Source organism: Coenobita brevimanus, chromosome 6, assembly GCF_032717465.1.
Source record: "Coenobita brevimanus isolate Jiangsu-jjx chromosome 6, ASM3271746v2, whole genome shotgun sequence".
Classification (NCBI taxonomy): domain Eukaryota; kingdom Metazoa; phylum Arthropoda; class Malacostraca; order Decapoda; family Coenobitidae; genus Coenobita; species Coenobita brevimanus.
In genome coordinates, this window is record NC_136959.1 from 68,072,009 (window position 1) to 68,100,000 (window position 27,992).

Below are 27,992 nucleotides of genomic sequence, written 5' to 3' on the forward strand. Positions count from 1 at the left end.
GGCACGTCAGAGAGAGAGAGAGAGAGAGAGAGAGAGAGAGAGAGAGAGAGAGAGAGGAGTTTCCCCCTTCCCTTAACCCTCTCAACCCCACCTCATCCCATCCCAAGGCAAGTGAACAGTGAGAGTGAAGTAACAGTCGGACTAAAAGGATAGGAAGGAAAGGGAAAAATAGCTCCCCCTTCCAGCACCCCTACTTTAGCTTCCCCAACCCCTCCCCACCCTACTGTAAGGCAGGTGGAGAGTGAGGTGGCAGTAGTCTGGAGGGGCGAGGGATTCACTTCTTGCACACTCCTTAACTTACAACTCTCCAATTTACAATTCCTCAGTTTACAACTCTCCAGTGTGCAACGCCTCAGTTTACAAGTTCCCAGTGTACCGCACAACTCACTCATTTACAACTCATCCATCCCCAATTCACAGCTCCACAGTTGAAAGCCCCCAGTTTACAACTTCACAACTACAGCTTAAAACTCTACAGCTTACAATTCCTGAATCTGCATTTACCTCGCACGCAAATAGCGGAAAGAAGCAACGTTCGAATAACAGTAAATTCTGTATTGCCTAAATAGACTTTTTTTTTTTTTTCCAGTGAGTAGCTGGAATTTGAACAGGAATAGATACCTGTGAAAGAAAGTGTTCAATCCAATTTATTTATATCTTGTGTGAAAATAAGTTTGTTGTAACAGAAATACTGTATGAGTGGAGAAAGTGTCTAGTGCAGTTCATTTTGTATCGTGCTGGACACTACCATTGCTGTAACAGAAATATAGGCTTTACCCCTTCAGCCCGAGGACGTTATCTTCATTTTATTCATGCTAGCCTCTGACGGATGTTATTCAGTGTAACCTTTTTTTTTTCTCTCCCCAGAACTGAAGGAGTAGATTACGAGTACAGTCTTCACCAACCTCGTCACTTTTTGGAGACTCCATAAAGCTGAAAATTTTATCGGATTTACTTTTTTTTTTCAGCTTTTAAAATGTTCTTCTCCAACTTGATTGCTGAGTTGTAGCAGTGCATTAACACTAGAATATGGTGCTCGTCACGAAGAGGTGGTTAGGGAAGGATATAGAGCCGTAGCGTTGTCTTTGTTTTTTTCAGCCGTGCTACGTGAAATAAGCAAGAAAAGTTAAGGTGAAAAAACCGCAGCACCTGGAATTAAAAATGCCACTGTATTAAAGAAGCTGAGAAAGAAATGCCTCCTGTATACCATTACACAGGAGGCACAGGAGACTTGAGGTTGTCTTAACCCTTTGAGTTTGAGAAGTTTCCCCTTTTCTCTTTTAAATAATTTGGTGGTATGCAGAATAAAATAATGAACAAGAACTGTCGTATATCCTAAATGAGTTTTTGTACATTTTAAATCTTACAGTAGGAAAAGTCACTTCATAGGTGCATAAAATTATTTGACCGCAACTAGAAAGAATCCTTAACCTTCTCACTAGAAGAGGCCTCGCGAAGCCTGAGTACAGTCGTCTGAAGGTAATAAATAGCAGCATGAAATAAACGTCACCGTACTGAAAAGGTCACTAGAGATTGTTTCCAGTCCTTGTATTACTAATCTCCCCTTAGATGAAGTAAATTGTCTGAGATCAGCACGAATAAAGTAAAAAAAATAAGTCATTGTAGTGAAAGGATTAATATACCTCACCTCTTGAGAGAGTTATTGGAGATTGTAGACTTTTTTTTTTTAAATCTTTTACTGAAGGAAAAGCCTCTTGAACTGAGAATAAATTGTCCATCGGTAGACAGAATAAAATAATTAAATGATCTCACGTCCTGTAAGACTTATAAATATAGACTGAAATTTCTTGTTCATTTTGGGTCCTACCTACCCTGGTTAGAAGTGGGGAATAAGATTATGATCGCATTAATGATGAAATTTTATGTAGCCTATAATTTTTTACGGCATACCTAGATTTGTAAGTGATGAAGGTTGTGGTAGTTTCCCGTAATTAAAGTTTTATTGTCAGTATTCAATGGGCAGCGTTAATCTTTTCTCCGTGAAGGGTCTGCCAAAGTGAGTTAAAAAGAAAAAAATCGTCTGACTGTAGCAGGAGCGAAATACAGATCATATATGCTGAAGGTGCCGACAAAAATAAGGTGTGTGAGTGTTAAAGTGAAGGGTGTGGTGGTGCCCGCATGGTGAGGAAGCCTGTAACCTGGCACCTGTTAACTAATGCCCAGGGATCACTGCCCCTCACGTCTGGCTCCCGTTCCCTGTCCCCTTCCCGTCCTGCCCGTTCCCTTTACATGCCCCTCCCTGTCCTGTCTCACCCTGCCCTGTCCAGTCAAACCCCGTCCTGCTGTGCCTTGCCCTGTCCTGTTCAGCCCTGTCCTGCCCCGTCCCACCCTGCCTTGTCTTGTCTTGTCCTGCTCTGCCTGTCCTATCGTGTTCCCGCCTTGCCTTGCCCTGCGCCTGTGTTTAAGCTCCACTACACCAAAATTAAGCCCCTTCATCAAGCATTTATCATGGTCTTCCCAGTAGGAGACAGACAGACAGACAGACTGGTGAAAACGTAACCTTTGTCCACCTTCAATAACGGAGGTGATATTCTTTAGACATAATAACGAGTTTGTTTTCTTCGCCAGAGTTGTGCAATTGTTCCAAATACGGTACAGTGTCATTACGAGTGTTTGTTTTCTCCACCAGAATTGTATACTTATCCGAAATGCAGTACAGAGATAATCGGTCTGTGATGATACTGCTGCACTCAACCAGTTTGCTGGACCTCTCACTCTTGCTCCTGAGTTTATGAAGGTTAAAGAAAGGCAGAAAGAGAAAAGGTTTACCCGTTCTGGTTGAGAACGTCATTTTTACTTCATTCCGACTTTCCTCATTTTCTTTTGGGTTTACGTTTCAAACTGGAGGGTTTAGATATAGCCTTAATAAATTCCCTCTCCAAAAAGTGATTGTCTTGAATAGAGTAAAATTTCGCTAAGTTGCGAAGTAACCTCTGCCTGTCTGGTCGAGCAGACTCATCAACCGCTGGCAAGCAACTGCCTTTGCAGGACCATTCCATGTAGTGAACCAGTGTTCTGCGGCAGATAGCGCCTCGCCACAGCGAGGCGCAGGGAAGTGTTTGCAAGTTTGGTTCATATGTGAACGCTGCATTTGCGTCTCGTCATCGAGTTATGTGATGAATGATAGGAAAAATAGGAAGAGAGCAGGACAGACAGAAAAAGAATGATAAAATATAATAAAATAGGCAGCACTACATCAGGTGAATGGATGATGTTTGCTACCACTTACCACCAATACGTTATGTATAGGCGCAAAATGAAATACCAAAAAAAACAAACAAAAATCATCGTATTCAAGGGGTTAAAAGAGGCGAATGTCTGTATTCTTTAACTCTCTTGTTGTGTCTCGTAAGTAGTTTGGAAAAGTTGCTACTGGTGTTATTACTTCATGTTCAGTTGCATTTTATGGCCACGTAAATACGCTGCGCAAAAAGTAAAAAAAAAAAAAAAGAAGAAGAAGAAGAAAAAAAAGGGAAGTTTAGCCATGGTTCCACAGAAAAAAAAAGAATGGTTACCTCTTTTTAAAACCAGTTACATTTTATGGCCACTCGTGAAGACACCTTTTTCCAGGTACATAAAGAAATGAATATATATAAATTATCCTTTCTCCCAGCGATTATTTTAAAAAAGATGTTGTTTTGCAAGTTTAATTATTTTCTTTTTGCGATAACCCAAGAAGATTCCAACCCCCCCCCCACAAAAAAAAAAAAAAAAAAGGTGACATTGTGATGATTCAGAAAATAAAGATGAACATTTGTTTGTCCAGTTCATTTGAAGGCGAAAAAAAAAAATGAATATAAAAACAGAAGAGTAACTGGATATATGCTCATTATATATCGGATTGATATACATTTTACGGTTATGTTTGAAGGCGTACGAGAGAGAGAGAGAGAGAGAGAGAGAGAGAGAGAGAGAGAGAGAGTGGTTATTATGTATCCAGTTCAGTTACGCTTGAAAAACTCTTTCCCGCCTACCCCTGGGGAAAAAAAAAAAAAAAAAAAGATAAGAGATGGTTATTATTTGTCGAGTTCAGTTTCATTTTACGGTTACTTAAGAAAAAAAAAAAAAACACGCCTAGAGGAGTTTGAGGGAAAAAAATGGCCGGAGATAGAAGAGCAAAAAACTGTACGGGACCGAACTTAACAAACACGTACACACGCAACTCGCACGCACTCACGCAAAGTCACACGCATGCGCATAACTCTTGGCACACGCAAGGTTTTGCGTGTGTGTGTGTGTGTGTGTGTGTGTGTGTGTGTGTGTGCGCGCGCGCACGTAAGGTCGTGAACTCGTAATTATCTCCGTACGCATCTTGCAGACACCGTCACACTCATTTGCATACACACATGCACGGACACCATGAGAAAACATGGGGAAGAGCACACACACACACACACACACACACACACACACACACTCTAATAAGGAGGAGTAAGGTAGGCAGCATGAGGTGATAACGACCATCCCAGACTTGGAGATGGTCCCACCTCTGAAGGAAGGACGGTAGTGGGATGACGTGGCTTATTATTGGTTTTGTGTGTGTGTGTGTGTGTGTGTGTGTGTGTGTGATGTAGTTGAATATGGGTGTATATTTTGTTGGTCTTGTCTTTGTATCAATTTTTTTTTTTTCTGGCTTACTGGTCCTTTCGCTGTAATAAGTTCCCTCGCATCCTGAACTTTTACTAAAGTTTACTGAAGCCAGAGTAGAACTAAACAGACACCATCTTACAAGTTCAGTAGATTGTCACAGTACTTGATTTTTCTACAAGACTGAAGTAGACTTAACCTGGGGGCAGTGAAGTGTAAGAAGTGAAGTTTTGGCGAGATGAAGTATAAGGAGTAAGGATTAAGATTGTAGTGAAGTGAAGTAGGCAATGGATGGAGTGATACGGTAAATAAAATGGCGAGTTTGGGAGTTTGGGATAGGTAGGGTGCGAGTGAGGTATGGGGTGAAACAGGGAGTTAGGGAGTGAATCTGGGAAGAGGGATTGTCAGTTAATTACCCTGTTTCTCCTGTGCTATGCATTTCGCCACTTACTGCGTTCTTGCTTATTGCTCAAATGTTTCTTAATTTGTAAACACGACACACACACACACACACACTAAAAAATGTGTCAGAACGGAGATGGAGTGATTTATTGGTGGATTGATTTTGATAGTCCTAATCAGTCGCATACCAAATAGTTTAGGGTCTGACGCAGTTGACGCAATTTCTTGATTGTAAATGAACTGTTGGCCCCAGTGAACCTGCGTCCTGGTGTGATGCTAATGAGTTTTTTTCTTCTCTTTTCCAGGGTCACGCGGGGAAGCAGTGGCTCCAAATAGGCGTCCCGACCACGCCCCAGGCACCACCAGTACCGATACCCGTAGTCCTACCCATACTACCAGCCACACCTCCAGCCACAGTCCCTTACGCACTTCCAACCACACTACGCACCACAGTCCAACACGCCGTTCCAACTACATTACAAGTGCTCCTAGTACAACCAACCACAGTTTTAATCACACTGCCATCCACTCCAGCCATATCTCAAACGACACATCTAGCCACATTCCTTCTAACCACACTCACAGCCAGAGCACTACCATCACCAGCAATACCTCCCCAAAACATATCAAGAACCCAAGTACAAGCCACACCAGTAAGCACGTCTCGAGCCACACCACGGACCAGGAGCCACACCACCACCACACCGCGAGCAGCCACATCCCTAGTCATGCCCACACCAGCAACCAAAGCCACCACCATCACCCCACCGTCGTCGCAGGAACCAGCAGCCACATCTCTAGTCACACCACGAGCCACATCCCAGGGCATATAGCCGCCCACCGTACCTCAAGACACACCCACACCCACAACTCAAACCAAAATCACGCCCACACTTCCACCCACACCCCTCCCCACACCCACACCTCCAGCCACACCCAGGAGGCGATGCGTGGAGAAAGAGTTGAGGAAGAGGAGGAGGAGGAAGAGGAGGATGTGGCTGCCGCTTTAACAGGTGAGGTCACACGTAGATTTATAATTTTGTTGTGGTGAGAGGTTTGAAAGGATTGGTATTGTGTGATAGGAAAAATGTTTCCGCTTGTAAGAGGCTTGATGGGCATTTATTTGTTTTTCCATGTATGAGAATGTATTGGATTTTTAGTTTTGTGTGTGAAGAGATTGGATTTATATTTTATGCTTGTGGGAGATGTTGAATTATATGGTTACTTTTAGTGAGAGACTTAATGGGATTTATATTTTTGCTTATTTTGAGCGGGTGAGCTATTTAGTTTAGTGTATTGAGTGTTTTACAGGCAGTTTGTTTCGTTAGTAGGTGTAGATGTAAGCAGGGGGTGCTGGGGTCGAGTTAGAACTGCGTAGGGTGTTAATAAGTGGAGATGGAGGCAGTAGATTCCCAGACGACAAGGATAAAGAGTGAGGAATCGCCGTGTGCTAAGACTTTAAGACACGAGGGCCGGACATCCCATCATCGTCATCACCGCAGTTGTTTATGTTATCCGCCTAACGACGGGTACAGGCGGGTGTGGAGGTAATTGGGACGGGGATGAGGGTGATATGAACGCCAGGACGACGTGAACAGAGCCGAGGATGACATGAGGAGTCTTGGAGTTGCATGTCTAGCTAATTAAGTAAATAATAAACTGATACTGTAAAGGGACACCACGTTACGGCACTGATATAGCTGGCCTGCACCGCTGTTGGGTTGTACAAATGTTTCTCAACTCCCTACGTCCCCTACAGGATAGATGTGGACGGCAGGGGAAGGGCAACTTGTCCTGCAGTCCACAGGTTTCACATTCAAATGAATCTGGGATCACGGCAATAACAACAAAGGGTAAACAGTAAAGAAAGACGTTAAAGGGGAGAGAATAATCCTGCTTTGTAATGGATAATTCATAATGTTTTGAAGTCTGGACCGTGGGAGTGAAGTAGGTGAAAGAGCTCTTGACAAACTGTTATGTACTATATTTAATACCCATGAAATGAAGGTTTGTTTTGTGCCTGGAAAACGTACGAGTGAAGATTTTTTTTTATCCCATTTGTGTTGGAGCCTTGCGTGCTTTCTTAATTGTTTTTATTCTTGTTATATTTAGGTAGCCTTAGAAGTACCTAGCTAATAAAGAAGAACTGGAGGGAATATGAAAATAGTAAACATACGAACAAATATGTATATAGTGATTTCTTGTATTAAATCATTTCCACGGAAAAGTGTTTAAAAATTGGTTAAGATCCGTTTTGATTACTTCCCCCGTAGCTCATGTTTGTTTTAATATTTGTACAGGAGGTGTGAGCAGTGAGGGTCGACTTGTAGTGGAGGTAATGCAGTGTGCCTCCCACCCCCACCTAGCCTCCGCCCTGGCCTCCTGTTGCCTCCACGCCCCTCCCACGGCACGCCTCCTCGTCCTCCTCCCTGCGCACGCCCTCACCCAGTCCTCGCACGTGCTCCACGCCATGAAGGTAAGACGTTAATGCAGGGACAAAGGCGGGCTTGTAAGTTAGAGTCAGGATTCCGGTGGCTTGGATGAAGTGTGAATGAGTATTTGGCTCATATCATTGGCCATGCAGACGTTTCTTCCTCTTTCGTACTTTATCATTCCATGTTTTGTTGATCCTACCTTAACCAGTCATTACGTGAGGGAAGAAAAACAAGAAAAACATGATGATGATGATGATGGTGATGATGATGATGATGATGATGATGATGACTGTTACCACCTGACGAATTTAGATACAGGGAAACCTTTGATGGTGTAAAGAGTTTATTGGAGTCTACAGATTTGTGTTATCACATTTCTTGGACTGATCGGAGCAGTTCTCTCTCTCTCTCTCTCTCTCTCTCTCTCTCTCTCTCTCTCTCTCATAACAAATAGTGATCGTTGTAGAAGAGCAAAAAAGAATGATTCACCGGGAAAAAAAAAAAAAAAACTGCTTGCTGACCTAGCTGATATCGATCCGTTGTCTTAACCATCAGCAGTCCACTCCATCACCACTTAGCCACTTACCTCAGTAAGCAACATTCAGTCACCACACATGCCCCATTTTGTCACTGTGATGGCCACTAATGATTGTAAGCACTGGGGAGTTGGGGCGGATTTTAGAATTATGCGTTTTTTTTTTTTTTTTTTCCACGGTTGGTGTGTCGTCAAAGAGTGTGATGATGGTGGTCGTATCTTAACATTTACTGTCTCCTTTCGTCACACCGGAGTCCCCCTAATGGCTTAACTATTTCCTTTTCCTTCGTCTCCCTCTTCCTTCCTCCCCCACCCCCCTTCCTTCCGTCCTTCCTCTTTGTCATATTTTTCGTTACCATTCTACTTGTCATATTTTCGCTCGTTCCCTTGTAGTGCCACGTCCGTTTACCCTCCTGTCGATGCGTCGTGTCTCTCGTGGATAAAGAAACAGGCCATTAAACTCTAATGATGTGTTATTTTAGCCCATAACCATAGGGGACTCTTTGTAATCTGAATGAAACTGTTTATATAGTGATAGTCAAGATACAAATCAAAACACGTTCTAGTGATGAAAGAATAGTGTTGATATAGCCTGACGGTTTTATTTTGTTTAATCTCATCAGCCTGCAGACTTTTTATTCCGTATTAATGCAAGCTAACGCCATACGATTACATTCGGCAAATGAAAGACGTCTCGGAGCAGTACGCGTAAGAATCAGTTGTAATAATAAAGATGTGTTGTGAGGAATGGGTTAAAAACAATCTTCTCCGCAGTTCTTCAGCTCATTTCACCTTTTATCCTCATCTTCCTATATATTGTTGTCCATTCTCTCACCTGCCTCTTTATCAGACCTCATCCCCCTTCCGATTTTCCCCGATAATCCCTGTTCTCCCTCCTTACCTGTCTCATAATTCTTGGTGTCTCTGCGAGGGCGTCGAGTGGAAAGGTATTCAGACAGTTTAATAGGTCATCCTGTGCCTCGGTATTGGCAACAAATACGATGCCTTTGTTCAGAGGTTCATTTATTTTGAATTCTTTCTCTCTTCTCTTCCCTTTCTCAGTCTCTTCCCGTATCTTTGGTGTAGACCATTACATACAACAGCTTAGATGCAGCATGTGAGGTACTGACGTTGGTCTCTTGTTTTTACGAGTGCCATCTCTCCGGAACTGGTAGCAATGGGCGCCCCTCCTCCCCCCACACACACGAGTATAGCTGGTATATATTGCAGGTCGGTCTGTCGTGGTAGGAGAGTTAATATCTCCCCGTCTGTCTTGGGCATGATTACTTGCTATATTTCTTGGTCTTTGTTGTTCTCCATCCTAGGTTACCTGTTGATAGTAATGTTTTTGCTGCTAATCAGTCGATACATTCTTCATCTAGTTTGTGCTCTTGTTCGTTGCAGTCATTCTTTTGCCAACAGAGTAGTAATTTCGCTAGCAATCAATCTCCAGTTCCTTACAAGTCCCACCTGTTGGTTGTTGCACTCTTTCCTGTTTACATCCTCCCTTTAATTTTAATCAGACCAACACCTGACTCTTTTATTGAGTTTATGGGAGTGTGTGTGTGTGTGTGTGTGTGTGTGTGTGTGTGTGTGTGTGTGTGAATGAGGTGATGGGTTATTGACAGGTTTTCTTAATCTCCTTGGTTCCAGAGGTCTCGTAATATCAATACAAGCATCTAGTGGTATCAGGAATGACATATTAAAGAAACCACTGTACTGAGAGGGTTAAAACAGCAACATTGTCACTAGCAATCACTATTTCTTTCTTCCATTGTTTGCGTATTCGTGTTTTTTATGTTTTGTTTTCAGTTAAAGGTTGAGTTTCAGTTAAAGGTTGAGTATTCTTTTATTAATCATTTTTTTTTTATTATTGATCGTAATTATGAACCTATTCCCTTCATCAGGAGTACATCATTTATATTTTATTATTGCTATCCAGGCTATTTTTTTCTTTATTCCCTTTGGAGGACATTCATTACCCCCATAGAGACTTATCGTATGTTAAATAAAATCGTCGGGAAATAGGAAAGATAAGCTAATGAAGTACGTGTCCGTGGAGTTAATTCAGTTTTTGCTGAAAGTATTAAATTCAGTCGTAATCAGTCTTCATATCCGTCATCTTTTTTTTTTTTTCACTTTTTCTTTTCTGCTTCCAGTAATATTGAGTTCTTCCCTCATGTAACATCCGAGATAGTGCTAAAGTAATGATGATTTATTTTTTTCGTGCTTTCATTTCTCTTCTTTATATTTTGTTTCGCTGAGTTTGCTGATTATTTTCCAACTTTTAACCCCCCTCCTATTTTTTTTCTTGGAGGGGAGATGATTTTTTGGGGGTATTTTTCCCATTTCTTCCTCTGTTTCGTGGGGGTTGAACGGCCTCACCCAGTCCCTCCCCCTCCTCCTGACCACTGCCCTTCTCCCCGGCGCCTAATTCACTTCCCGATAAACACAGTCGGACCCAAACTCAACCTGACTCGCCCCCGAACGTGATGGCTTGGCTCTCAACTTTGGCTTCTTCAGGCACACACACAGAAAACGGGGGGTGTGGGGGAAGCACGCACGCACGCACGCGCGCGCACACACACACACACACACACACACACACACACACACACACACACACACACACACACACACACACACACACACACACACACACACACACACACACACACACACCTCGGAACGTGATTGATTAGTTTTCCACACACAAAGCCAAATTACTGGAGAGAGAGAGAGAGAGAGAGAAGGGGGGTGTACTTAGAGGATGAAGCTACTGTGACTTCCTGGCGCTAACGACGATAAGGTACTGTGATAAGCGCGACAACTTGGCGGAATTAGCGATGGTTTTGTGGCGAGTTCGTGGTAAGGAGGGGGAAAGGCACGGTTGGGGGTCCCTCGTTACTGGCGGAATGAAGGAGGGAGGGAGCGAAAGAAGGAGCGAGGAGAAAATGTACTTTAGGAGGGAGAGAGAGGGGGGTGGAAGAAAAGACGGAGGAGAGAATAGAGGAGAGACGTAAGGCGGGAATAAAGTTGAAGGGAGAGAAAAGAAGAGAGAGAGAGGAGGGAAGAGGAAGGAGTACAGACGGGGGAGAAGAAAGGGGGAGTCGGAAGGCGGGAAAAAGGAAAAATGAAGAGAGAAAGAGGAGAGGGAGATGGGAAATGAAAATGAAGAAAGGGGGAGGGACAATGATGGAGGAAGAGAAAACAGTGGTAAAGACAGTGGATGAGGAGAAGAGGAGGAACATGATGACGACAACGACGACGATGACGAAACGAGGGAAGGAGATTGGATTAAGAAAATAATGGAATAGTAAGAATGGTCGTGGAAGTGGGAGAAGACGAAAAAAGTAAAAACGAGAGACGAGAAGACGGAGATGTAGAAGGGAAAGGAAACTATTATGTTGAAGGACAAGAAGAAATGGGTCGAGTGAGGAGGAGGTTGAGGAAAGAGTGTAGGAACTAAATGTGTCGCGGTTGTCAATAAAAATACTCAGACGCAACCCTTCCATCTAAATGCAAATGGATAAGAACGAGGGAAGAATTAACCTTATGAAAGAAGAGGTTTGAGAGTGAGTGTGGGGAATGCGAAGGATTGACAGAAGCGCTTAGGTAGAACATGTCGAGGCATTGTATCTATAGCCAGACGCCTTCATTCCTTAGAGGTTGGGGGCTGTATGTTGCCTTTGTGGTTGATATGAGGTAGATTGCAACACGTAACTAATTGTAACAGGTTTTTGAAAGGTAAATCGCGTAGTCCAGCCAAGTTGTGATTAGACTGCCGTAGGGGATATGTCGGTGGAGTGTCTGTGATGAGTTGTGGTGCTTGGGTGAAATGACAAGTGTGGGGATGGTGTAAGGTAGCTCAGTTGCCAGTATTAGAAGCAGTTGGAAAAGATTTAGGCCATTATTCTCATCGGTGGAGGGAAGCTCTCTAATGGTTTACAGGTATCGTGGGTAATAATTAGGATATCTTTATGAAGAGGTGAATGAGCTTTACAGTTAAAATATTCTAATCATATTTCAGTAGTTGATGGTGTTATTTATTTATTTATTTATTTATTCAGTATTTATTTTTATTTTATTCGTCCAGTGAAGTGGGCGTTTTATTTCATCAGCTTCCAGTCATTATTTATTTTTAATTCTTTGTTTTCGTTTTCTCTCGCCCACAGGAGCAGACGTGGGCGGCGCGGACGGACGTGAAGGTGTGGGCGGTGGCGAAGTCTCAGGGGGCCGCGGATCGAGCCCGGGAGGCCCTCAGTCGAACCCAGTTACAGGTCAGTCCAGGGCGCTGCTGAAGTATCCTATGACTTTTCATTTTTTGTGTTATTTAGTTTTGACTCAGGGAAAAACGCCTTGCAACATAAAGTATAGTGATACCCCCTTCCTCCCCGTCACTCTCTCTCTCTCTCTCTCTCTCTCTCTCATAATTATTCAGTTGTAGGCTATGTAATAAACACGCCTTTCCTTATTAAGCATATGATAGAGAGATAGATAGATGAATGTAGATTTATGTCTAACAGTTGACCCTCAAATCATTGTTAGTATATGCGGTAGGAGAGAGAGAGAGAGAGAGAGAGAGAGAGAGAGAGAGAGAGAGAGAGCTAGTTCAAACAACCATATGAGGCAGCGGTGAGTAAGTGGTTGTCGTAAAGGTAGTTAATGATAAGAGGTATCAAGAAGATTAACTTAACACCCCCCATATACCTGATGTCCTTGCTACCTGCCGCCTCACACACCTGGCTCACCACACATGCCCTACCTGCCTCACCCACCCCGCGTCTCACACCTGCCTCATCACGTAGTCTCTTTTGCATTATCTTACCTGTTTTCCTCATATACTTTCCTTAATCATACACCTGCCTCACTGTATCACTTCTTATCACACACCTACCTCACCTTCATTATCAGGGTTTCATATCTTACACCCATCTCAGTCACTTCTTCACCTCTCTCGTCACCTTCTCATACAGTAGCTCCTATTGCACCTGCCTGCATTATATGTCTGCCTTTGTTACACACCTGCCGACCTTTCTTCACACACCTACGTCACTTCATTTGATCTCAAAACTCACCTGTCTCCTTTATTGTCGCACACTTATCTTATTTTACCATACTCTGGTCAGTAATAATTTCACTTTTGTCATACATCTACCTTTATCATACACCTGCCTCACCTTACCTTACCTGTTCTCGTATTATATTCGTGCCTTATTCCTGCCTGTTTCAGTATAATATCTAGCTGTGTTTCATCTGTTGTCTTAAATCTACTTTTGTCACAACTGCCTTTGCCGGTAGTAAGAATACCGGTAATGTAAAGATTATCGTACTGAAGGGCTTTCAGTATGCAACTTCATTATTGCCAACGCCAAGCTTGTTAATAATGAGGCAGTTGAAATGTTATCCCTTTTACGAAATATAAATTATGATGATCCATATTTTATCATTCAACCCACCCTTGTATGAACTCAGCCATTTGTCCACCGATCTTATTCTTTCATCTGTATCGTCATCGTCGCCATCCTTGTCATTAGCCATATCACCATTTCGCAGTTTTCCTGTTCCCTAATTTTGTGTCCTTTCTCGTTTGCTTTCTTTTCTCATTCATTCACCTTCTCTGCCTCTCGGTCTGTGTCTCGGTCTGTCTAAAACCAATTTGTCATGCCATATCGTTAAGCCGTCCTAAGTGATTTTGGTCTCGTCAGTTGGTCTTAGCCTGCTCACCGACACCATTTCCCTGACCGATTTGTTTGTATGGTGCTTGTTCATAATCTCCCTACTTTTGTTTATGTAGACTCTCACTGCTGAAGGACTGAGAATATAATTATGCCAGAGAATATTTCACCTCTCCAGTAGGGTAACGAAATAGTAATTCCTCGCTACTTTTTGACGATTTTATTCAACATGGGAAAGACATCTGATACTGGTGGGATTACTGAAGGTTGTATCTAGCCCGAAAAGTCTTTCCTAAGCTGAACAAAATCGTCTGAAGGTAGCAAGAACATTACGAGAAATACGCCATGTGAGTTTTAAGATGCAATACAGCGTTGTCATTCAAAAGTTTCGAAATACATGCTAGTTGTTATTCAAAAGTTGTATAAAAAAATTTCCTGGGCATCTTTGAAAATGTAATAAACAGAATTTTTCACCAAGGAGATATGTCATGGAGTCTTCCAAGGCCATGAGAGCACGTCCCTTTGACTGTCCCTTGTACCGGCCCTTAGACTTGTGTATCAAAGGCTGACACAGAGGATCAAACAGCAAGGACGGCAAGGGTTTATGCATGAAGGGAGAGCGAGCAGGGAAGGGGAAGGGGGAGGAGAGAGAAAATATTGCGAGAAGAGAGTGGAAAGGGGTGAGAAAGCGCGGACGAAAAGAGGCGAAAGAGTAGGTAGACAGAAAGGGATGTGATGTAGAATGGAAGTGAAAATGGTGAGGCGGCTAGGTGAGATTATTCCCTTCATTACGAAAGCGCCTTTTTGAAGTAGTCTCTCTGTTACTAGACGATGTTTTTCAGCATAGGAGAGTCCCCTGTTAGTGAAAGGCTTAATTGAAAACTCTATCAAACCCTACCATGTCGAAAAGTCTACCCTAATCTGAAAAAATAACATAAAAATAAAAACAGACCAGCAAAACATAGCGAGAAAATGTCAAGTTAAAGCCTTAGTGATGGTGGGGTTAAGTGCAAGGTCAGTATGTAAGGCGGAAGTGAGGATGGTGAAAAGGGGGTGAGAAAGAACCAAAGAAAAGGTAGACGAAGAGTAGAATTATCTCTTGAGGGAAGTGTGGTTAGGAAAGGGCACCTAAGAGCTAGAGTAGCCTAAGTGGGACGTAATGGAGAGGGACGATGATGAGGAGAGAAAATGTAGCGAAAGTCGAAGGGAAATGGATAAATAAAGGTAATAGAAAGGGTTGAAAGACAGGGAAGTGGAGAGATGGAGAGTAAAGGTGAAAAGGGGAAGGGAAGGGAGGAGTCACAGAAAACAAGATTGGGGACGTTAGGGCAATATGGGAGAGAGAGAGAGAGAGAGAGAGAGAGAGAATGGGGGGGGGGCTAGAAAACATAAAAGAAAGGAGACGAGAGAGTAGGAAGATGGAAGCAGGACGAAGAGTTAGGAAAGATGGTGAGGGAAGGGGCTTACGACAGAGATTAAATGAAGACTTAAGGGCGGAATGGAAGATAGGGGAGAGAATAAATAAAAGGAAGGAGATGAGAAAGCACAGAATAAGAGGTTGAAATATATAAGGAAGAGGAACGAAAGGGGAGTTAATATGATGGGGGAGAGGACCCAGGCAGGGTGAAGAGAGGTGACGGATGGAAGTGAGGTGAGAAGAGTGGATGGGTAACGGATTGAAAGCACAGAAAAAGGGGACGAAAGGGTAGAAAAATAAGGGACGAGAGAACAGAGGAATAAAAAGATAGGAAGGAGTTTGTGAGCGAAGAAAATAAGGTGGGACATGAGGAGAAGGGGAGAGAAGGATGAGAGGCAATGAAGAAATATGGAACGAAAACAAAGATGAGAAATCAGAGAAGAAATGGGAAGAAAGGGTAGAAGGAACGAGAGGTCAGAGGGAAAAGATGGTGAGGATGGTGTAGAGGGAGAGCACAGATAATCCGATAAGGAAGGGCGGAAGTGGAGAGAGAGAGAGAGAGAGAGAGAGAGATAGGGGGGGGGGAAGGTGGAAGAAAACATACAGGAGAGGGCCTTGTCGGAGCCCAGTGGTAGAGGAGCGTCAGACTCACTAACGACGCTGATATGGTAATGAGGACCCCGTGAAGCCTTGCCCCCCCCCCCGTCGGAATAGAGAAGAGAGAGAGAGAGAGAGTCACACAAAATATTCGTAACAGTGATGCCTGGGAAAGTTTCTGTATTGATATTCTTTGGTACTTCCTGAAAAATCACGGCGCCAACAGGGAACGGACCATGATGTAAAAAAGAATAAATAAATAAAATAATAGCTTTTCTTTTCCTTCGTGCAAGACGCTGCCAGGGACGTTGGTTGGTCCTGAACACATAAATGGTCTGGATGATGGTAACCTAGACCTAGGTCCTCCTCTGCGGTCCTCCTAATTCTAAAGGTTGCAGTATGGAGTTGGAAGATTTCTCTGTCTGTCTGTCTGTCTGTCTGTCTCTCTCTCTCTCTCTCTCTCTCTCTCTCTCTCTCTCTCTCTCTCTCTCTCTCTCTCTCCCTATCTCTATCTCTCTCAGCGTAAGTTGTTTCACACTCTACCTCCCATAGCCACCTGGTACTGAGTGGACCAGGTGAGTCACAATTTGCATACCTGTGTTGTTGACATTGGTGATGGGCGCTCCCTCTCCACACTCGTCCCCAGAGTCAGCTGGGTACGTGAGTGTGCTGATGTGACACTCTTCTCCTTGGTTTTTACTTAGTTTTTGCTCTCTTCTTGGTTTTTACTTGGTTTCTGCTCTCTTCTCCTTGGTTTTTGCTTGGTTTCTGCTCTCATCTCCTTGGTTATTACTTAGTTGATACGCTCTTCGTGGTTTTTACATAATTTCTGCCCTCCTTGGTTTTTTCTTAGTTTCTCCTGTCTTTTTGGTTTTCATTTGGAGGACGCTTCTAAAAGTAGTGCCCTGTAACAGCTCTATTCCCCTGCTCTACCGGTGGCTGTGTCTCGTAGCCGCACGTTACCAGGGTCTACGTGTAACTGTGAATCGTGTACAGTACTCTTTACGGGATTCAAACAGGCGTCGCTCTGGCGTGTGTGGAACCGCTCGGACGCAGAGGATAATTATGATGATGATGATGATGATGATTGGTGCAGTAGCGGGAGGACTGACCGGCGGGAAGGGGAAGGGGAGGAGAAGAGAGAGAGAAGGGGAGAATTACAGACGGAGGAGTGGGGAATGGAGGGGAAGTGAGAGGGGGACCAGGAGGAGGGAGGATTTGGAAGAGGAGTGTAGGAAGTAGCGAGAGAAGGCGAGGGACTATTCTCGTGGCGTGAGGAGGCTCCCCGTAACTCTGCCTTAGCTGTTTATTATGCTTTCATTAAGATTATCGTATTTTTTATTTTTATCTTTTATATCTAGACACAAGGACATCCTAGCATCACTTAAATAGCGTTTTTTTTTTTTTTACAAGCATATTTCACTTAATATCTTGTCAGTTTTTTCCCTATAATTTCAGCTTCGACTTTGTTTACATCAGTTACCAGGAATAAAGTGTTAACGTGTAAAAGTATAATTGTTCGGAAAAGATTCAAGGCAACATCCTGAACTCAAGAGATTCCGACCTTAAGAAACAAGAAAGAGGGGGAATGAAAGGTGAAGGAAATTGAGAAAGAGGGTAGAAGAAGGGACTAAAAATAGGGGAATAGGAAGGAAGGAAAGATAATAGGAATGAGACAGGATGGGAGAGGGTCAGAAACGGAAGAGGAAGGAGGAATGACAAAGAGCCTAAGGTGAATAATAAAAGACAGAAAGGAAAGGAGGAAGGATGAATGACTAGGAATGAGAGAGGGGGAGTTGGGAAAGAAATTGGGATAGAATAGAGAGAGAAAATGGATGAGGGAAGAATGTGGGAGAAGGAAGGAAGGAAGGAGAGATGAAAAAGAATAAATTAGAGAAAAGTTGGAGGAAGAGACATTAGGGGAAAAAAATACTGGTGAAATGAGAAGAACGAAATGATAAACAAGAAAGAGAAAGGAAGAGAGACTGATCAGAGAAACGGAAGAAGGTAATAAAAACGATAAATTAGGAGTAGTAAAAGATAATAACGCTGAGGAACAAAGATGAAGAGATGAGAGCAACGTGGAAGAGTGGTTGAAATAACGGAGGGAAGAAATGACTGAGGAAAATGAACGGTAGAGAGCAGAGGAAGAGTAATCAAGCTGAGAAAGAGAGAGAGAGAGAGAGAGAGAGAGAGAGAGAGAAGGAGGATGTGTGTTTGATTTGAGAGAGAGAGGAGGGGTAAGGGGGATTTGTGTTTGATTTGAGAGATAGAGAGAGAGAGAGAGATGAGATTGTGTGTGTGTGTGTGTGTGTGTGTGTGTGTGTGTTGTATACAGGAAAAGAGGAGAAAAAATCGAGAGAGTGAAGAAAGAGGAAGAAACGAAAGATCGAGAGGGTAAGAGAGCAAGAAGAGAGGAGTGGAGAGGTTGACGGGGAAGGAAGGCTGCATATTCAGGGAGTAGGGGGAAGGAGAATCAGGAAGGAATTGAAGAAAGTAAAGAAGAATCGAGAGGTAGGCGACGAAGGAAGATTATTTAAGGAGAGAGTAGGATGTGCTGAAGAGGAGTGAATGGTTTAGGCTTCCTTGACTTTGACTTCCTCAAGAACAAGAGTAAGATTTTCTTGTGATGAAGGTGACAGTTTAATGAGTGGCCTTATTTTTTACGTTATAGATGGGGGAACATACCACCCACTCACTTGATGTAGTGCTACCCTCAGGTGATACTACTCTGAACTCTTAAATTGAATAAAATCGTATGACATCTATGTAAAATGTCATCATAGTGAGAAAGTTTAATGTTTATATGTCCTCCTGGTTATATTTTCCTTTTTAAATTTATCCTGTAATTTCATGGAAGGTGATTATTGTATATGTCGTCCTAGGCTTTTATCTAGTCATCTGGTGTCCTTGTTCTTTCTTTGCTTTTATGGATGTTATGATCGTTTCGGTGCAGGATTTTTCGTGTCATGGATGGGCATGGTTTATGAGTGTCTGTGGTGCGCGGGCTTATTGTTGCAGTTGTCTTTCGTTGGTAAAATTTTCCCTGTCATGAGTTATTGGTATTATTTTCATGCGTTACGGGTATTTATTTTTTATATTATTGGTGGGTGTAGCCAGAGAAGTTATCCCGTTTCTGTACTTCTTTTACTTTACTTGGCTCCGTTTTGGAGCTTATTTTACGTTATTTAGTGGCAGAAAAAGACAGTACTGTGGCTCTACATCCATTTCATAGCACTTCTTCGTGACTAACATCATACTGTAATGGTAATATAATGGTACAATTCAGCAATCAAGATGGATAGATGGCAATTTTAGGCCAAGCTAGAGTAAAAAGGGTATATTGTGGATTGTGACTTGAATTTGCATGTGTGGAGTTCAGTGTTGTACTGTTTCCCCTCATCTGTTACGAATGTGCATGTTAATGAATAAGGGGGGGGACTGTTGTTGTAGATTTGGGTGTAATTATATTTTAAGATTTATCTGTTGTGAATGTGAAAGGTTGAACTAAGACCCAGGGAATGTTGCAGTTATACTCTTGGCATGATTTTCCTGTTGTTTGTGACTGGTACTTTTGATAGTAGTGACGTTTACTTCTGAAAAGATTTTTGTGCTGCGTGCGAAAATGCAGGGCTTCACTTGTGGTTGTTAAAATTGTTCTCACCTTTAGTTCCTATTACACATATGCCGGAGGTCTTTATTGGCAGATGTTTATAGGGAAGGTGTGAATTCACGGTGATATGATACCAAGACACAAGAATGAAATACGAAAGACCTCATCATACAGAAAGGATCGAGGAGCTGCCTTCCAGTCTCTCTTAAATCATCAGCCCGCAACATGAATAAAACAGAGAAGACCTGATCGTAGTGAATGGGTTGAATAAGACGGAAGTGAGGTTTAAGTGTTGTGAAGGAAGTGCTTTGAGACTGATAGCCTAATAAAAAAGTAATGGTTCACAATTTAATGCGATTAGGTAAGAATTTATGACACTTTTTTGATGATGATGATGATGACGATGATTGCTTGGTATATCCAGCCTCTGTGGAATTACTGTCTGACTGTCTGTATGTACCGTATGTATGTATTGCGGCCCTTCATTAATCTGTATATCAGTCTGTCTTTCAGCTTGTCACCACACACACACACACACACACACACACACACACACACACACACACACACACACACACACACACACACACACACACACACACACACACACACACACACGTCCGTTTGTCTGTTTCCATTTATCTCTAGTAGTTCGTATGTCTGCCTCCTTATCAATAGAAGAAAATATTTTTGTGCATTTTCTATGGTAACACGGGGTAATAGCGAGCCGTGGGACAATACCGAATATTCCCTCGTAATCTCTTAAATACGAAGATCTTTATTTTATTCTAGCTGCCCACAAACAGATTTTTCAGTTCCAGGGAGATATTTATTTGTTACGGGCTAGAGAAACCTGTACAGATATTTAACATCCAGCTCGAAGGTCTGGCCTAAAGTGAGTAAAATCATCCTGAGGTGGCCAAAATAAAAAGAAGTTATCGTAGTGAATGTGTTGGCAGAACTTCGGTGATCTAGGCTGCCTGCACACCGAAAGAGTCGAGCAGAGACGGACCAGTTCGAGTCATGACTATGATTCTCCAGTCTAGGGTACATTATACTATTACCAAGCTGAAATTAAGATTTAAACATTGTATCAAGCATTATTCACGTGAGATAAATTGATGTCACTGAAACTCAACGCATCTGTCTCGATGGTGAAGTTTCAAACGAATACACAAAATGCTCATCGGTTCATTTAATTTGAAGAGGTCGTTGAGTTCGAGATAAGGGGTATTCTACTGAAACTTTTTAATATGCGTGAAGTATGTATATTAAAATTTTTACATCATTTCGGCCTGAAATGGTAAAATATGTACGTAATTCGAAAGAAACTGTTCGCATCGGGGGAGTCGAGTCAGTTCAGATCACGGCCAGTTGATTCGAAGCAAGTCCAGCTCCATCTTCTCATCAGTCGTGGAGAGTCTGTTGCCCGGGAGGTTGCATCTTGTACATCAGCCTCCTGGTTTCCCTTAGCGTGGTGATTGCAGTCAGGCACATTTTATCAATTTCACGACTGTTGTGAGGTTACTGCTGAACTGATCCTACAGGTAAGAGTGTAAGAGCGAGGTTAATTCAGGGGCGTAGCCAGGATTTTGTTAAGGGGGATGCTGGAACTTTAGCTGGTATCTTGAAATGGAGGTGCTTCGAAAGTATTATAATGGTAGCCTATCATGATTAACAAAACAAAATATCTGGTGTTAAACAGTAATCAACGGAGGCAACAATAATTAATACTGGAATAAGCAAATAAGTATAAAAATAAACGAATAAATGACTACCCCCGCCTCCCTCTTGGCTGCGCCCATGATGCTTATGATTTCAGTATTAATAGCCAAAATATTCACGTCTAAAACTTACCCTTTCATTTTTAAGTGGATTTAAGCTGAATACAAGCAACCGGTAGCATCATGTGCGAAAGAAAAATTACGTTCCTGGTTTTACAGAGAATTTAGGGGTGTTGTACTATGGCGACTTGTGTTGTAAAACGTAACACACAGGAAGATACTGAGGTGCTAGATTGGTGCTGTTAAAACTGAGGGCGGGAAAGTGTGGAAAAGCTGTCTTTTTTATTATAACTGAAGAATGTGATGGTAGAACGCGTGTGATTTTTCTGTATTATTGCTGACTATGTTATGTGCGATGTAAGCCGATCACTCGTAATGTATCGGTGTTTAATCGATAAAATTAATTAGGGACTTAATTATTCCTTCCTGCACTCCGTTTTAACCCCTTCAATCCATTGACATTTCTAATTCTTACACTTTTAGTACTGAATGGGTTTGGTGTAGAATTAATTAAACCTTTCAGTATGAGAGATAATTGTGTTGAAAGTGTGTAAGCAGCAAGAGTAAAATATAGATTCGCGTCACCGAATTCTGGGGTTAAGAGTACGTCCGTTAGAAGGAAAAGAAATCGCTCAGAGGAGGTGGTAAGGAGCCTGCTAATCCCACGAGCGCGCATCGGTAAGACCCTGTGACCCCCCGTGCCAGAGAGCCAGGGTTCGAATCCCAGCAGGGGGTTCACTTTTTCTCCTGCCCGGGTCATTAGCGCTGCTCAGTGGTGGGTGGGTAGGCTCCATATTTATTAACAGTCTCGTGCTTAACCCTCTCAGGCTCATATGATTCACTTTCAGCTGAATATCGTCGTCTGGCATTAGCTGAAATATGATACTAGATTTGTCCCTACCGTGAGAGAGAGAGAGAGAGAGAGAGAGAGAGAGAGAGAGAGAGAGAGAGAGAGAGAATGAAAGTCCTTCGATAATAAGCTTTTGTGGAGGCCGTTAATGGTAAAATGTAAGATCGTTTATAAATACGCCCCCTGGTGACTGGTGCCTGACACCCCCCCACACCCAATACAAAGGGTAGTTAAGAATGGAGATGTTATTGGTTTTGTGTCACATGTCTTTCAGCATCAGCATTATCATCAGCATCATCATTAGAATTATTATCAGTACCACTATCATCATTATTATTATCATCAGTACCATTTTCATCATCAGTAGGCAGTGTGTTGAAGAGCGAATACCTTTTATCACACCTTGCTTCCTGCCTATCCCGGCATTTTTGCGAATTTCATTTCTCCGTCTCGGTTTCGGCATACCCGTTTCATCTCCGAATTGGCACTTCGCTTTGTAGTTTGAAAATAAAGGCGAAAAACTTTGATCATAATTATGTTCCACTTATCCTCTGAACCCGAATCCATGAAGCTTTCGTGTATAACCACCTTCCATGTGCCATCTTAACAACATCATTCCTGTGATCATCCAGGGTTTTGTTTTAAGAACTGTGTTAACCTGCCTGAAGTGGATAGTAACCCCCCGCAAATGTGTGTGTGTGTGTGTGTGTGTGTGTGTGTGTGTGTGTGTGTGTGTGTGTCTCAAACAAAACAGGTGGTTAGGTTCCGGATACAAAAAGTAGCCAAACACAAATGTAAACACATCTCAGAGTGCCCACTAAATATCATTAATATATAACATGCCACAAGATATAACCAAAATTAATGAAAGTTTAAAATAGAATAAAAAACGTACAGCCCAAAGTAAGTTTCAGGAGAAGGTATTAGGAGTGGAGGCTGAGGAGTTAAAAAAGAAAAAAAATGTGTGAATGAATGGGCGGAAGTATTGGCTGTTTTTTGCGTGTGAAGGGAAGGGAAGGGAAGGGTAGAAGAAAGGAAGGGTTGTGATGATGGGGGAGGGGGAGGCTGGTCGGGTGATGAGAGGGTCTTCGCGTGGAGTGTCTTGGCTTACCACACCACTTCTCTACCTCGCCTCATCTCCTCACCACCTCCTCCTCACCCACTTTTACCACATTCTCCCCTTCGTCTTCAACTCCATCGTTTAGAGGCATCTGTCTTAGTCAAAATATCATCTAACTTTAGGGGAAAAATGAAATATAAAAATACCATTGATCATAAGAATTGGTGTTGCATTTCGTTTTATAGCTAACGTCAGGCTGTTTTAACTGGTTCAGCAAATTCATTACGTCTTAGATAGGAGATTGTTCCTAACCCCTTCAGACAGGTGTATCCTAAGGTGAATAGGCTGATGTGGTGTTAGCAAGAGTAGAATAAGACATCATCGTACTGAAGGGAAAGGAAGTAACACCCTCAGAAATTTTCACCGCCTCCTTCCTCCCCTCTTTTATCACCTTCTCAGTCCAGTCTCTAACACCTTCCTTGTATTCATATTTTAAGTGTTCGTTGTTTTTAAGCCTATTTGTTTATGCTTTTATGTTGACTCTTATACTACCAAACATTTTACAACTAAACTAAGGTGACCAATGGCGTGAAAAGTACGACAAAACGGAATGATCCATGATAATATATGATTGCAATGGTGACTTGCTGATCGCGAAAATTGGTTAAGATCTTTTACAAATACACCTTACTATTTCCCTCTTTATGAATACGACACCGCCCCATTTTTGAATACACCATACCATCTCCCCCTTTATGAATACGACACCATACCATCTCCCCCTTTATGAATACGGCACTGTTCCGTCTCCCTCCCTCAGCTCATCACTGTCACTCCATCCCCTTTTATCACGTACATATTCCTGTCTCTCGCACCACTTCATTTCTTCAACTCAACCTTCACATTATTTTCCTCCTTCTTACTGGTCTTTGACACCCTCTCATATTTTCATCGCCATCTCTTCTTCCCCATTTTCTCTCCCTCTTCTGTTTATAACCTTTCCTTACTGCCTTCGCTAATTCATCATTTTCGCCTCTCAGCACTTTCTTATCGCCGTCTTTATCACCCCCTTCTCTCCACAGGACCTCTCTCTCTTCTCATCTTCCTTTTCCGCTCACCTCCTGACCTCATATTTCACGCCATCACATCACAAACATACAGAGTCACACCTCTTATTGCCACGAGTTTATCATGAGCTGAATAAAATGTTGTCGGTAGCTAGAATAATAAAAGGCGTCATTGTGCTGAAAGGATTGAGTTTTTATAATGTTTGGTTCGAGAAGAGGATGTACTTGGTTGTTACTGAATTTAAACACCTTCCGCTGCCAGACAGTCTCCCATCAGAGCAGCCACAATCATTTCCTATTATCTTCGTGGCGTTCGTCTCGCACTCCCTCAGCAGTAGTTAGCATCGTCCTTAATCTCGACTCTTATCTCATTAGTGCATAGAAACTCACCTCATTAGTGCATAGAAACTATTCACCTCATCCGCTCCATGTCTGTTATTGCCCTGTGCAGCCACATATCACTCGTTCAGAATTACTAGTACTGCTCAGAAGCCCACCCCATTCTCTAATCACCTAGCTAAAGTATCACAGGAATCATATCTCAGTCTCTCAGCAGTCTCTCAAGAATCTTATCACAGTCTCTCAGCACTGACTCGGGAGCTGTACCGTACCTGTTTTCATTCACCCAACCCCAGTCTCACAGGAATCCTATCTCAGTCACTCAGCAGTCTCTCAGGAATCTTATCACAATCTCTCAGCACTGTCTCAGGAGCTATACCTCAGCTTCTAATCACCGTAACAGTCTCACAGGAATCTTATCTGTCACTCAGCACTCTCTCTCAGGAACCTTACAACAACTTCCCAGTACCCTTTCAGAAACCCATCTCAGTGTCTTAGTACCTTTCCATGAACCTTACCTCAGTCTTAACACCCCCTCAACCTAGACCTCCAACATGTGGTACTGAGTCATATGTTGCCTGCCTGATCCTAAGATGCGTCTCGCCTTAGATCTTAGAGCAAAATGGAAAAGTCATTGAGATGTAATGCAGCACACATGAAGTAATAAGTCGTATCGTCCATTCACTTGCCCGCTGGTACCTTTGCTTTTGTATAACTATTAGATAATTACTGTTTTTCAAGGGCTGTCAGACTGTGTAAGACTTCGCCACTGGAAATGTTATGCGGCCTGCACACACGCAAGGAATGAAAGAGAAAAAATGTACGCTTCCACTCCTAGGAACCCGACCAGTCTGTCACCTCAGAAGCCCCATCCATATAGCCTAAGACGCCCTTCCTACCTCATTTACCGTCCCCTCATGCCTGCCTCTCCCTTCTACCCTCCCTTCTCCTCCTACGCCCCCTGACGTCCCTCCCCCTGCCCCTCCGCCAGTCTGTCCTCCGCCGTGCCCCTGATGAATGTGTTGAGGGTGATTAATGCCCCTGGGAACCTACAGGAGGCCACGACTGATTACCTTAGGCCTCCTCCACTCCTTCACCGTCAGACGCCAGGCATCTTGCTCTTCCTGCTTACTCTTTCATTCTGTCTCAGCCACTCTTTCTGACCTTCCTTCCTCCCGTCCTCCCTTTACCCATTCATTCATTCCTTTCGTCCTTCATTTATTCCTTCAACTTATATTTTCACCTGACCTTCCTTCTTTCCTTCCATAATTCATTCATTCAGCCATTACTTTTCCTTCCCTCCTTCTTTCCTTCCCTTCGTCCCTCCGTCTTTCCTTCACCATCATCTTCCATTTATATTGCCCCTCCTTCATACTTCCTTCCTTCCTTTCGCCGAGGGATATATTGTGGATTATTGGTGTTTATCAGAAATAGACTGTTGGGATTATACAGTATCTTGTGTGTGTGTGTGTGTGTGTGTGTGTGTGTGTGTGTGTGTGTGTGTGTGTGTGTGTGTGTGTGTGTTTCAGGAGTCTAAGGGTCCTAGGTTAACCTGCTTAGTTTAGATATGTAAGGTAGGAATGATCAGTCGCTTTTCCCAGTTGCATACGTGAGTAACAGTATTTGACCAATAAATTCAACCAACCCTTGGATTTAGGTCGCTTATGGGTTACATCCATTTGGAGCGCCATAATCCACTAAACCACCAGGCATCTCAAATATTGATTAAAAGGTTCTGACATCATTAACCTGTACCTCGTCTTCCATTTTTTATCCAACATTTGTCGTTCATTTTCATCATTCATCTCACAACTCCATCGCCTACAATCCATGTTGAACTAAGACTCGCTGGTGTGGTGTGGCCGAGAATGTGGTATGGCTGTAAATTGTATCTGGTATTAGGGAGCGTGTTATCTGATGGTGTGAGGTGTGGTGGGAGTGTGGCGGCTGTGGGAAGGGTGTGGGAGGGGGTTTTTCAGTGCACCGTTTTATTATTATTTTTATTATTATTATTATTATTATTATTATTATTATCTTGTGTTATTGTTGGAGGCTGGAGTGAATTTTATGGTGGAAAATGTGAGTACTGTATATTTATTTCACACACCTTGAGGTCACGAAGTCTCCTTTAGGTCGTTATTATTCTTGCTAACGGCAGATTGTTTTAGAAATATTCGAAGTCCCCTTCGAGGTGATTAAAATGATCAAGAAGAATGCGCATTATACAGTGCCAGCTAGATTTTATTAATATTTTTCTGGAGAATTCCTAAGACTAGAGTGTTATGTGGATGAATGTGTGGCCCATTTCACTGGATGTGTTGAAAGATTACCATAATATCCTTTCTGTATGTTTTTGGTCCAGTACTTATAAAAAAATACATAAAATTTTGTCTTTGGTCAGATTTCAAATGTTATAAACCCAAACATCATTCCAGTGTGCTATCCTTGTCTTATTTTCGTGTACAGATAGAGGTGGTGGGTGCGGGTGAGGTGCAGCGGAGAGTGGGTAGGGGCCAACTAACTTCACAGTTCGGCGGAACCTTACACTTCGACACCCGGGCGTGGCGGACACTCCTGCAGGTGGGTGTATGAGAGAGAGAGAGAGAGAGAGAGAGAGAGAGAGAGAACGGTAATTAGTAATTTAATGTGAAGGCAATTTACTGGTATAATGTTTTAAGAGTAATTGATTGGAGTGACTTTCCATTATTACTGTATATAAATTGTTGAACCTTGAGTGATTTTAGAGGTATGGCCAGTTTTCACATAACAATGATCATAACTCTGCTTTTGCCAGAACTAATAGGCCTATCTGATTCCATTTTTCTTAATCTGGAGCTGAGATCTGGATGCTTAAATTGTCTCTCCTTTATTGCTTCAGGTGATGTTAAAAAAAATACCAATACTTTTTAGGAGCAGTACTGTAATTTATATTCGTTCAAGCTTATATTTGTTTCTGGATCTTGCATACTTGATTTATAGCCGTGCGAAGAGAATTAAGATGATTCCTACCCATTACAAGAATGAGAATTATGTTATGATAATGTGATGCAGTAGTAGTTGTTTATATCCTCATGCCTGCCATTTTCTTTACAGCTTCGCGAGGACATACTAAAAAATGTGCGACCCTGCGTATCCTTCCTAGAGGGTCTTACCGTCTCCCCAGCCTCTCCTCCCTTTGCCCTCTCTACCTCCCCCTCCCCCACTACCCCCCTCCACTCCCCCACCTCCGCCTGCAGTGTGGAGGAAGCCAGGAGGAGTGTGAGCAGTGCCAAAAGTAACTTAAGGGAAATGGAAAACTGGTGCCAAAGACTTCGCAAGCATAGTGTAGTCAGGTGAGTCTGCTTTTGTATTTTTATTTATCTGTTTATTTGTTTATGTGGAGGACAGTTTTTTTTTTTCTTTAAATAGGGCCAAAATTTAGGGTTGGGTGTTGTATGGTCTATTTCTTTTTTTTTTTTTTTTTTTTGGGTGGGGTGGGGGTATTCCCAAATTTTTGCCATTTCTCGTTTCAGATCCGACCGTTCCCCATATGCTGGTGATGATAATCTCTTACCGTAGATACTGTACGTATGATAAAGAATTAGCACTGCTGTAGATTTTAGTTTTA

General features: G+C 42.6%; 1 protein-coding gene across 1 annotated transcript in view; it reads left to right on the forward strand.

Annotated features, from left to right (window-relative positions):
• Positions 1–27,992, forward strand: part of Pura (Puratrophin-1-like) — a 559,794-nt gene that overhangs the window by 60,953 nt on the left and 470,849 nt on the right. The window contains exons 4-8 of the mRNA XM_080273930.1: positions 5,316–6,023; positions 7,311–7,486; positions 12,156–12,260; positions 26,852–26,965; positions 27,479–27,717. Of these exons, the coding sequence (XP_080130056.1) occupies positions 5,316–6,023; positions 7,311–7,486; positions 12,156–12,260; positions 26,852–26,965; positions 27,479–27,717 (1,342 nt within the window). The remainder of the gene's footprint in view (positions 1–5,315; positions 6,024–7,310; positions 7,487–12,155; positions 12,261–26,851; positions 26,966–27,478; positions 27,718–27,992) is intronic.